The 13,134-nt window shown below is 41.3% G+C and overlaps 1 protein-coding gene across 2 annotated transcripts in view; it reads left to right on the top strand.

Moving 5' to 3' along the window:
- The window catches only part of ALG14 (ALG14, UDP-N-acetylglucosaminyltransferase subunit), a 105,383-nt gene extending 104,289 nt beyond the window's left edge, over nucleotides 1-1,094 (top strand). For both annotated transcript variants that reach the window (XM_011991488.1, XM_011991487.1), the window contains one exon: nucleotides 593-1,094. In XM_011991488.1, coding sequence (XP_011846878.1) covers nucleotides 593-603 — 11 coding nt within the window. In that variant the 3' untranslated portion in view covers nucleotides 604-1,094. The remainder of the gene's footprint in view (nucleotides 1-592) is intronic.
- The last annotated feature ends 12,040 nt before the right edge of the window (nucleotides 1,095-13,134 follow it).

Below are 13,134 nucleotides of genomic sequence, written 5' to 3' on the forward strand. Positions count from 1 at the left end.
AAAAAAAAAAAATTCACCGGGCCTGGTGGTGGGCGCCTGGAGTCCCAGCTACTCAGGAGGCAGAGGCAGAAGAATCGCTTGAACCCAGGCCGAAATCACGCCACTGCACTCCAGCCTGGACCACAGAGCGAGACTCTGTCTCAAAAAAAAAAAAAAAATTTATAGTCAATTAAAGACATTTTCTCCCAAATCAAGAATAAGTTGGTACATAAAAGAAAACAGTGAATCTCAGTTGATTTTGTTTTCTATATTTTTGGTGACATTCAAGGTCCACAGAGCAGTCAGAGAAGAGCAACACATGCCTATCTGATGAGGGCTGACTGAGCACCAGGCACCATGCTAGAAGTTAGAAGTTAAGTGATTTGCCCTGAGTCACACAGTTGGTAAGCAAGAGAACCAAGACAACACAGCTCTGCCTGGCTTCCAAGTGCATGGGCTTGAACAGGCACTGTTTGCTGCATCCTGGTTCTTGACAGAGAAGGACTTATTAGAATAATAAGCAAATCCCCTCTGAGATCAGACTGTTAATGCAAAATGCCTCCCTTAGATGATTATTCTGTGTTTTCATTTGAACTTCAACTTTTTCTTTCAGGTGTTGTGTAACGGACCAGGAACATGTGTTCCTATCTGTGTATCTGCCCTTCTCCTTGGGATACTAGGAATAAAGAAAGTGATCATTGTCTACGTTGAAAGCATCTGCCGTGTAGAAACCTTATCCCTGTCCGGAAAGATTCTGTTTCATCTCTCAGATTACTTCATTGTTCAGTGGCCAGCTCTGAAAGAAAAGTATCCCAAATCTGTGTACCTCGGGCGAATTGTTTGACAAATGGCAACTGACTTCTTTAGAATTTTGCAGTTAACAATAGTATGTACTCAAATTGGGGGGAAAAAACCCTACATTTTATTGTAAAGGCGTCTGACAGTCCTGAGAATTATTGATGGTAAGGAATAAAAAATGTACAGATGACTCAGGGAAGAAACTGAGACTTCTCTTATGAAACAAACACTGATAAACAGTAACTACTAAATATTTATGCCTCTGTAAACCAAATCTCTTTTCTAGATAAAAATATGTATCACTACCTGCAAATTTTCTTCTGGCTGTTTTAGTAGTATTTTTTTTACAGAACTAAATATAGAGTTTGTATGATTAGTAACATTTCCTGTCCTACAGCTTTTTTTTTTTTGTAAAGTATTCTGCATTGTAAAAGAAGAGAAAAAAAAAGGTATTTCTGAGTTTTTGTTCAGATACAAAAGGCTTTATTTCCTGTGTGGAAACAGTGATGTCCCCAGTGAATCCTTTCAGCATAAAGGAAGCAGTTATATTAAATTGGCTTCATGACAATTTGCACTCCACAAGCCTCCAGAACCTTGAGCATAAACCAGTATTATTTTTTGTACTTCAGTCTTGCTTTTTGAGTAGTTGGCCTTAATACAGAGTATCTTTTAAAATCTCTTGTTTAGGCCGGGCACAATGGCTCACACCTGTAATCCCAGCACCCTGGGAGGCCGAGGCAGCCAGATCACTGGAGGCCAGGAGTTTGACACCAACCTGACCAACATGGTGAAACCTTGTCTCTACTAAAAATGCAAAAATTAGTCAGGTGTGTTGGCACATGCCTGTAATTTCAGCTACTTGGGAGGCTGAGGCAGGAGAATCGCTTGAACCTGGGAGGCGGAGGCTGCAGTGAGCCGAGATTGCACCATTGCACTCCAGCCTGGGTGACCAGAGCGAAACGTTGTCTCAAAACAAAACAAAACAAACAAACAAACAAAACTCAATGATGTAGGGATTGTTATTATTCCCATTTTACAGATGACTTGTCCAAGATCACGTGACTATTAAGTAGCAAAGCCACAATTCAAGTTCAGGTAAGCCTGACTTCATAGTGGGGCCAGTTTCACGTATGTGTAGCCTGTGCAGTCACATAGAGTTCTGCACTTAACAGGGCCCCACACTTGGTTTCATGTTCTGCTGTCACTGTCTTGAACTTCTGAATAATTTTTTAAACAAGGAACTTATATTTTAGACCCTCTAAATTCTGTCGCTGTTCCTGCTTGAGATTGTGTTTCTAATGGTGCCATGTCTACTACAATAGAAGTACAAGTTAGTGCAGTGCCTGGCCCAGGGAGCTTCTCAAAAACAGGAATTCCATTTCCTTCCCTCTAAGCTCTGCTTCTTTAACAAAGCAACCAAAAAAACAAAACAAAAAGAAGAAGAAACAGAAAAGAGAAGATCCTCTCCTGTAGTATTTCAGTTTATATATAGGTTTTTTTCCTCTTAAATCTTTTGCTTTATAAGTATGATATAAATCTAATAAAGAAATAGTGATTAATGAAGTGATTGAATTTTAGTGAAAAGAGACATGATTATCCACAATCATGTAAAATTAAAATCCTGAGGCTGATCTAGCCTTTTTTCTTCTTTTTTTAAAAAAAACAAAAAAACCAAAAAAAACAAAAAACCTCCTTCTCTGAATCATGTAACAGGCGCATCTGTCAGCCGGACATCTTCCTAGGTTTTTGGCTGGAGAAATGTGTGGCTGAAGATGTCTCAGAATGGTGAGAACACTTTGCCGTCTGGATTTAGTGGGCCTGGGGCAGCCAAATGATAGTTCATTCTGCTTTGATTTTAATCCTCAAATCTCAGGCACTGGTTGCTTCCGCTGACCTGTAGACCTGGAGTGTCAGAGAGCATATTAGTATCGTTCAACCAGGGGCTGAGGTGAAATAAGCCTTGACTTTTCTAGAGAGAAAGTGATTTTTTCAGGGACAACAGCATCTGCATTTCATTCCTGTTTAAGTCTTTCTCTGCTCTGTACTTTGTTCCTAAGTGGCACTAGGTAAATGAATGGTAAGGAAAAGTGAACTGCATTTAGTGAATGCCTCTCTGTGCTGTGGGGCAGCTTCCCCGGGCCCCCGCAGGTCATCCTGCTGCAGAGGCTTCCATCAGGTCAGAACTTACAAAGATCAGACCAGAGAGAGTTGTAGAAAAGATGCTGTAATTTTTTCCAGAAACGTATGTCCAGATGTTTTGCAGAGCCTTAACTTAAGACAGTGGTTAGCCTGGAATGTCAGAGAAAGAATGTGTACGTGTTATATCACCAAAAGTTTAGAAATCTTATATCTTTCATAGGTTCAGGCTGCCGTGTACTCATTCAGAGCCAAGCTGAGGCATGTGTTATTGCATCTTCCTGATCATTCAGATTACTTGGTAAACAAGTGCATGCTCTGCTGTTATGGCTAATTTGAGCCCTCAAGGTCCCATTAGCAGAGGGGGCTGGTGGCACAATTTCTCTGCTGTGCATTTCTGTGACATTCAGAAAGATAGTGCTCTAGCCTCAACTCAAACTGAAGAAGATGAGTAGCTAGCTTGTCCCTTCCAATTTCTCTTAGAACACTCTGAATGCAACTTTACTGTAGGAGACTGTGCATGAGAAATTAATTGAATCAGTCTTCAAATGAGAAGCAGGGAAACCACACATCCTGCCCACACCTACTTCCCTGGAAGATTTCTGTCTGCAGTTCAGCTATCCTAAAAGGTCTCAGCAGCTTGCCAGGTCAGAAGGTCTAACTGTTTCAAAAACGATGCCCAAAAATCATGACAGGAAACTTTAGCCTGGAACGAAGAGTGCTATGAAACCGTGTCAACAAGAGGAGTGGTGTGCAATTGTGAGTTGAATAGCAAGACGTCCTTGCTAGGAAGGAGATGACCCAAACTTCCCCTCATAAAAGCAACTTGGAACACATTATTTTACCTTTCAAAGATACACGGTAAGTTAAAATTGAGAAACATACCCCTTTCCTATGCAGTTCCTTGGGTGGAATGAGTGCTTTATTTTTTTCTGCAAAGCCCCATCCCCCAAAATCGATTAAGCACCTTTTACCAATGATAAGAACATCATCGTAAGTGTTAAAGAAAATTGTCCTTCTCCATACAGGTCAGCGTTTGAGCCTCATGGGGTTTCTTCCCATGATTTCAGCCCTGATGCACAATGAGCAGACACCCAAATCTTGTCCGCCCTGAACATTCTTTTGTTAGGGCCCATCACTCTAGCACTCTAAAAACAAATCATCTACAACTGTGTTCTTGCTGCCAACTCATTTGAAACATGAATTTGACATAGCTCCTCCTTTTCCCACCGGAATAGTTAACTAATGCTAGCCCACTGGCTTATATCATGTCCCTCAAGCAACAAACTTTGGAATCATTTTTGCTTTTTCACTGTTTCCTTGCCCACATATAATAGGTTGCCTTTCTTATTTCATTATCCCCAGAATTTTCTCTCGTTTTCCTCTTCTCTCCTTGAAATTACTTTTACTGTTCCTCTCCTTTGTCATCACCTATTGATTCTGCCTTTGACTTAGTTCATATGTACCCTTTCCTTTTCAGTCCCATGGTTACAACCTAAGCCAGTTCTTCAACAAAAAATTTCTTGCTTGATGAGCACATTTTATTGAGGAACTGAGGAAACACCTGTGGAAGGAACAAATGAATGATTTTGTTAATTATTTATGTTTGTCTTCAGAGACTGCACCTCATACTAGTTTTGTATCCTTGTTCCACCTTTTTCTTTTTTCTTTTTCTTTTTCTTTTTTTTTTTTTTTTTTTGAGACAGAGTCTTTCTCCATCATCTAGGCTGTAGTGCAGTGGTGTGATCTCATCTCACTGGCTCACTGCAACCTCTGCCTCCTGGCTTCAAGTGATTCTCTTGCCTCCTGGCTTCAAGTGATTCTCTTGCCTCAGCCTCCCGAGTAGCTGGGATTACAGGCGTCTGCCACCACACCTGGCTAATTTTTGTATTTTTAGTAGAGACGGGATTTTACCATGTTGGCCAGGCTGGTCTTGAACTCCCAACCTCAAGTGATCCACCCACCTTGGCCTCCCAGAGTGCTGGGATTACAGGTGTAAGCCACCACACCCGGCCCTTGTTCCACTTTTTATAATATTTACACCACAGAGAGGTTAAGTAATTTATTAAAGATTATAGAACTGGAAAGTGGCAAAGCTGGAATTTGAACCAGGGCATTCTAGCTCCAGCCAGGCTTACCTTCATAGCTATGTTAGGTGTTTTTTTGTTTTTTGTTTTGGTTTTGTTTTTATTTTTTTGTTTAAAAAGAAAAAGTTCCAGGAAATAAATAGGGTAACAGGGCACTATGATGGAGTAGAAGGTAGTTGGTGTTCTAGATAGGGAAATCAGGAAAGGCCTTTAAGAAAGTGGTATTTTAGCTGAGTTCCAAAGGATAATGCCTTAAATATTTATCCTCCTTCTACTTCACTTCCAACTTAGATTTTGCCTCACCCACAAAGTCTTTGTCTTCAGCCTAGTTTGAGCAAATTATCTAAATAACTCTGTGACATAGCCACCCATACCAAAGGTTAGTACTGAGTTACATACCATCGAATTGCAGTCCTTGTACTTAGAAGCACCTGTGGAAGGAACAATGAATGATATTGCTTATTATTTATGTTTGTCTTCAGGGACTGGACCTCATGCTAGTTTTGTATCCTTGTCCCACTTTCGATTGTATTTACACCACAGCTCTGTACAAATGTAGGTATTAATTAAATACATAAATTATTTGGCCAGGTGCGGTGGCTTACACCTGTAATCCCAGCACTTTGGGAAGCCAAGGCAGTTGTATCATGGTATCAGGAGTTCAAGACCAGCCTAGCCAAGATGGTAAAACCCCATCTCTACTAAAAATACAAAAAATTTGCCGGCGTGGTGGTGGGCGCCTGTAATTCCAGCTGCTTGGGAGGCTGAGGCAGAGAATTGCTTGAACCAGGGAGGCGGAGGTTGCAGTGAACTGAGATGGCACCAATGCACTCCAGCCTGGGCAACAGCGAGACTCCATCTAAAAAATAATAATAATTATTACTATTATTATTATAGCTTCAGACTTGTCTAGGCTCACTTCAGTTATATTTTTTTCTAGACCAGTGCTTCAGAAACTTTTTGGTCTCAGGACCCCCTTATACTAAAAAATTACTGAAAACCAGCTGAGCACAGTGTTTCACACTTGTAGTCCCAGCACTTTGGGAGGCCGAGGCAGATGGATTACTTGAGCCCAGGAGTTTGAGATCAACCTGAGCAACACGGTAAAACCCCATCTCTACAAAAAAATACAAAAATTAACCAGACATCGTGGTGCACACCTATAGTTCCAGCTACTTGGAAGGTTGAGGTGATAGGATCACTTGAACCTGGGAGGCGGAGGTTGCAGATCATGGCCCTGCACTCCAGCCTGGGTGACAGAGTGAGACCCTGTCTCCAAAAAAAAAAAAAAAAAAATCCCAATGAGCTTTTGTTTGTGTGAGCGATATTTGTCAATATTTACCATTGTAGAAATTAGAGAAAAATTTTAAACACAGGAATATAAAAGGACGTATTCCATTGGCTGTCAGAACAATATCATCGCACATCTTTTAGCATCTGGAAAACTATACCATCATGAGAATGACAAGGAAAAGGCAAATGACATCTTAATATTACTATGAAAATAGTTTTGACCTCATAAACCCCTAAAAACATCTTGAAGACTTCCCGGGACCTTGGACCACATTTTCAGAACTGCTGCTTTACATAATGTCACATTAATGAATTCATCTCCTCTTTTTTTTTTTTAAATAGAGACAGGGTTTCACTATGTTGTCCAGACTGGTCTCAAGGAATCCTCCTGTCTTGGTCTTCCAAAGTGCTGGAATCACAGGCATACGGCACTGCGCCCGGCCTATCCCCTTTTAGTCAGTCAGTGATCTGTGTATTAGTTTTATTGCTGTGTAAAAAATTGTCACACATATGTTTGCTTAAAACAATACATTATCTCATAGTTCTGTAGGTTAGAAATCCAGGCAAAGAAGGTTCTCTACTCAAGATCTCAAAAGGCTGAAATCAAGATGATGGCCAGGGCTGAGTTCTGATCTGCAACTCTGAATCCTCTTTCAGATACGTTCAGATGGTTGTTGGCAGAATGGCAGAATTCAGTTCCTTGCAGTTGTAGGATTTGTGGTGACCTGTTTCCTGTCTTTCAAGGACTTACATGACTGGGTCAGTATAATCTCCCTTTTGATTAATGCAAGGTCAACTGATTAGGACCATAATTACGTCCCTTGTGCCATGTTAATGTGATGTAATCAGAGGAATGACATGTCATGATATTCACAGATCCCACCCGTACTTACAGATAGTAGATTATCCAGGGCATGAAATCAGGGGCTGGAATATTAGGAGACATCTTTTTTTTTTTTTTTTTTTTAAGACGGAGTCTCACTCTGTCACCCAGGCTGGAGTGCTGTGGTGCAATCTCAGCTCACTGCAACCTCCGCCTCCCTGGTTGAAGCGATTCTCATGCCTCAGCCTCCTGAGTAGCTGGGATTACAGGAGTGCGCCACCAGCCCGGCTAACTTTTGTATTTTTAGCAGAGCTGGGATTTCACCATGTTGGCCAGGCTGGTCTTCAATTCCTGGGCTCAAGTGATCCGCCCACCTCAGCTTCCCAAAGTGCTGGAATTACAGGCTTGAGTCACCATGCCCGGTCTGGGGGCCATCTGAGACTTCTGACAGCCACAGTCAGCCGGATGTTTTTTGTTTTGAAAAATAATAATAATAATAACCTTTCACTTGGGCCACCAAACTCCTAACTTAGTATCCAAGTTCTCTAATTTTTTTTTAATATGGGAAATCCACATCTCCCAAACTCTATCCCTTTTCTAGCAAGTTACTTGACCTTTGTGTAAAATAAGCATCATGTACCTACGTTAGAGTTGTAGTGAGCACTAAACTAGATGATGCATGTACTGTGTTTAGCACAGAGCCTGCTAAATAGTAAGCCCTCAGTCACATTTGTCACATTTGTCTCTATCAGTGGTAGCTGCCTTGGTGTGTTACGGAGGCTCTTCTTAAACTAAGCACAGCAACCCCCTAGGATGGCTATAGTCCACGAAAACCCAGAAAATACATGCTGCCAAGGATTTGGAGAAATTGGAGCCCTCCTACATTACTGGTAGGAATGTAGGTGCAGCGGCTATGGAAAACTGAACTGTTTCACAAAAATCAAACATAAAGTTATCATATGACCCAGCAATTCTTCCCATAGGTATATACCCTGGAGAATTAAAAACATATGTTTACACCAAACTTATATGTTCTCAGCAGCGTTATTCATAATAACCCAAAAGCTCACCAAAATGTGGTGTATCCATACAGTGGAATATTACTCGGTCACACAAAGGAATGAAGAAGTACTCATACATGCTACAGTGTGGATGAACCTTGTAAACAGTATGCTAAGTTAACGAAGCCAGCCACCAGAGACAACAAATGCATGATTCTGTTCATACGAAATGTCCAGAGGAGGCAAATCCACAGACAGAAAGTAGCTTAGTGGTTTCCAGGGGCAGTGGGAAGGGGAAATGGAGGGCAACCCCTAATGGGTATGAGGCTTCTTTTGGAGGTGATGAAAATGTTCTGGAATTCGACAGTGGTGATGGTTGTACATCTCTGTGAATATACTAAAAGCCACTGAATAGTATACTGGGTGAATTTTATGGTATCTGTAGACATTCCAGTTGACGATCATATCTTAGTATAGACTTTGAGTCATCTCACTCGAGGCACTAGACATGCAAGAGGAGAAGTCTTCAGATTATTCCAGCCTTGCCACTTGAGTCACTCCAGCCTTTCTGGTCTTCCCAGCTGAGGCTCAGACATCGTGGAAGAAAGAAAAGCTCTCCTTCTGTGCCCCATGGTTTGCTGATCCACAGAGTTCATAGGCATGATTAAATGGTAGTGGTTTTCCACCACGAAGTTTTGGAGCAATTTGTCACAAAGAAACAGGTAATTAGAAAAATAACCTTTCAGAAGGAGCCAGTTTCTCCAAAGCTTGGGTACTTTAGCTTAATATTAAAAGAGGAAGAAATTTCTTGACCCCCAGGCAAAAGGCAGAAGATGTATTTCTACACCATGGATAGGAAAAGGATTTTTTTTCTCCTTTCTCCTTGGCCTGCATGCAGCAGTGAAAAAGAAACCAATGGATTCTTTTAAATCTTTAACCATATGCAGATGAATAAGCAAATGGTTGGACTTGATTCCTAATCTCTTTTCCTTTCCTGTATAACTGAGATTTTTTTTCTACTCTAATAAACTTGAACATTTAAACAGAAGTCATGTGTCACATATATGACGATTAGCAGCAAGAATGTAGAAAAGGAGATAGCGGCTGAGCTCAAAGCCTTAATTAATACCCAGGCCATTCAACTGAAAATAAGAACAATGTTTCTGGCAAGGAAATGTAAAAATAAAATAAAATAAAATAAAATTCTGTCTAATTTGGAATCATTTTTTTCTCAGTCTTTTTAGGATAATGATTTAAAATTCAATGACTGTAAAGAGAACTTTTTTTTTCTTTTTTGAGATGGAGTCTTGCTCTGTCACCCAGACTAGAGTGCAGTGGCGTGATCTCGGCTCACTGCAACGTCTGCATCTTGGGTTCAAGTGATTCTCCTGCCTCAGCCTCCTGAGTAGCTGGAATTACAGGCGTGCACCACTACGCCTGGCTAATTTTTATATTTTTAGTAGATATGGGATTTCGCCATGTTGGCCAGGCTGGTCTCGAACTCCTGACCTCGTGATCCACCCACCTTGGCCTCCCAAAGTTCTGGGATTACAGGCGTGAGCCACCGCACCCAGCCCAAGAGAACTTTTTTAAGTTTTCAGTTGAGCTCCAGTGATTGAAGTGCAGTAATCTTTGAATGACATCAAGAAGGCCCACCCTCTCCACGTCTGGGTCCCTACTGGACTGCCAGTCCCCAGAACATACACACTGAGAGTAGGAAGGGAATCCAGCCCGAGAAAAGCCAAGCAGCCACAGGAGGGATGGCATCTGGGGACAGTCTCTTCCCGCCTCTCAAAAAAAAAAGGGAAAAGAAGTTTCATTCTTCAAAGAAAAGGGAGAAAAACAAGATTTTTATGGAAATACCATATACAGAGTTGGCAAAAATTCAGCAAGGAATAAAAAGTATCCAAAATGTTCCCTTATTCAGTTCCAGTCTGGCAGACAAATTAAAAGAGGTTCAATTTTCAAACTGATTTGCCCCGAATTATCTGGACCTAAAACCATGCAAGGCATCTAAAAAGACTCGTGGTTTGGTCCATTGACAGCCCAGTTGAACAAGCGGAGTCTAAAGCAGCCAGATGGAAAAAGCTTAAAATGTTTTCGTCAAAATCTTATAAAAAACAAAGTATTTGTGGATGAAATGATAAGAGGCCTGAGATTTGATGGAAAATCCATTGCCAGAGTGGGGCAGGAAGGAGAGTTCGTAGATAAAACAGGATTAGCCATGCGTGTGGAAGCTGACTGGGCAGTGGGTACATGGGGTTCATAAATAAGCCCATTATATTCCCTCTATTTCATATATGTTTCAGCATTTCCATAATTAAAAGCTCTAGACATATGTATCATGTAAGAAATTTTCAGTTGCTAAAAAGGCAAAGAATGTATTGATTATAGATAAATGAAACAAACTAGGTTTTTAAATGAGAACAAGGAAGGACACTTAAAAAATTACTTTTATTTCATGCTTAACTCATGAAAAAATTTTTTAAAAAGTGGGCCGGGCATGGTGGCTCACGCCTGTAATCCCAGCACTTTGGGAGGCTGAGGGGGGTGGATCATGAGGTCAAGAGATCAAGACCATCCTGACCAACAAGGTGAAACCCCGTCTCTACTAAAAATACAAAAGTTAGACGGGCGTGGTGGTGCGCGCCTGTAGTCCCAGTTACTTGGGAGGTGGAGACAGGAGAATCACTTGAACCTGGGAGGCGGAGGTTGAAGTGAGCCGAGATTGTGCCACTGCACTCCAGACTGGCGACAGAGTGAGACTCTGTCTCAAAAAAAGAAAAGAAAAAAAAAGGGTCAGTCTGCAAATCTGAACCTGAATAGGTTTCTCTGACTTGAAATAGTCTATGTTGGGCCTTTCAATGCACTGTTATCGAGTTTGAAATGTCACCGTAATCTTTATCCACCTAAGAGCTGTGCTCCTCATTGTTTGGTAAACATTTGAGGTGTTCCAACATCAATTTGACAAAACCTTTACAGGAGACTTAAGGAGGCTGACTCCTATTGAAGGATCCCTTTCTCCAAGGGTGCACTCCCCACTCCGTGTCAAAAGCGCTGTGTGTGCACTGACTCATTTAATCCTCAGACCTAGGCACCTGAGGCCCACAGTTTAAAGACATACACTTGCCACTTTCCTCCCTGTGGGGATGGAAGGGCCACACTTTTCTAGACCAAACTCTGGCTACCCAGGCCCCTAAAATTCCCTGCCTCAGTGGCCCAAGCCTGCTTCTAGGGTTTGCATGGGCCTCCTGCCCCACGGAATGCAAGTGAACTGTGCCCCAGGGCTGAGAGATGGCACAGGTGGTTTTCAGTGGGGAATGGTGTGGCAGGAGTTAGGACCCGCAAGCTGAGGTGTGCAGGGCAGGATGGAGCCAGATGGAAAGAGAAGGGAGAGGGCTATGGCAGAGGATTTTGTGTATACTCTTGCCAGGGGTCCTGGAAATGTTAGGGGTGGACCTAATGAGGTAAGTATTATCATGACCACCTTTTTGGAGAAAATATAACTGAGAAAGCTTGAGTAATTTGCTCAGGGTTGCACAGCTGGCTAGTGGCAGGAGCCAGGGCTTAGCCTGTCATTCTTGTGATTCCATGGCTCTTCCCTTTCATGCTCCACACAACAAAATCCACAGAATCTGCAGGTATCCAAGGCTCTCATGAGACACACAGACAGTCCTGAAAAGCTGTCTTGCATCAGTTAAGTTGCTTTTCTACTCCGTACTACATTACTGGTGCCAGCTCAGAAGGTGGCAGACAGAAGTGGTGGCAAAGCCTCATCCAGAAAAAAATTACCATGGGAAGTTGATTCAACAGAAAAATATTTGATACAAGAGTATGACAGTTAATCCTAGGATTTCACTTTTTGTTCTGAACTTCTGACCTACAGCTGCTAGTCCAGCCACGGAACATCTAAAAGGTACTTTAACTAGATTTTAACCCTGTCGAGCCAGCATTTGGCCAATCAAATAAGTAGGTCTTTGTTTATTTCCTTTAAACTCTAAAGCCAGGAAATTACTTTTGATATGTTAAGACCCCTGTCTTCCCTCCAAGGACATCCTGAGGCAAAGAAACAAAATCTAGCCAAACGTATTTTCAATTACTATTCATAAGGAAACACCCATCACATTATAGGTAATTTGAAAAAGCGAATTTATGGAAAAAACTGTTAAAATATTACAATATTTTTAGAAGGCATAATTTGACGTACTTGATACCAAGTGGTCACTTTTTGATATGCTTTGGATACTAACCGCAAATATCTAAAGTTAATAGTAATAATAGTAGCTAACAGTAGTGAGTGCTTTTGCGCCAGGCACAGTGCTGGGTCTTTTACATGTATTAACTCACTAAATCCTCATAGCAGCCCTAGAGAGCAGTTATATTAGGTTGGTACAAAAGTAATTGTGGGTTTTGCCATACTTTTAATGGCAACCTCTCTGGACCCTGTTTGTTTCTCTGGATACAACACAGATGTAATCAGGCTTCCTGGGCCCCATGTCTGCCCTGGAGGTCAGTTGCCTGCATTGTCACATGCCAAAATCCCCTAAGTATGATTCCAAAGGCTTTGAATAGCAGTGTTGATTTTTGCTGAAGATTCGGAGGGTGTGGGGGAGGTTGGGTTGCACCATATATCACCAGCAAAACATCCTTAAAGATTTCTTGAAATACTTTTCCCCCCAAATTCCCTTTTCCTCTACCAGCTGCCCAAATTCTCTTTCTCTCTTCCTTTCCTCTTTACAAAGGTATTTTTTCCCGTTCCGTTCTCCAGTCACACTCAACATTTCTCCCTATTCCAAGTCTATTTTCATTCAACAAATATATATGTACATATGTATATATAATATGTTAACGTGTGTGTGTGTGTGTATATATATATATTTGTTATCTAGCCTGGGTGACAGGAGACCCTGTCAAAAATATTTATATATTTAGATATATATAGCAACTCTTTTTTTTTTTTTTTTTTTTTTTTTTTTTTTTTTTTTTTTTAAACAAAGTCTTCTTAAAAGACTGCCTT

This window comes from Mandrillus leucophaeus, unplaced genomic scaffold (genome assembly GCF_000951045.1).
Source record: "Mandrillus leucophaeus isolate KB7577 unplaced genomic scaffold, Mleu.le_1.0 Scaffold397, whole genome shotgun sequence".
NCBI lineage: Eukaryota > Metazoa > Chordata > Mammalia > Primates > Cercopithecidae > Mandrillus > Mandrillus leucophaeus.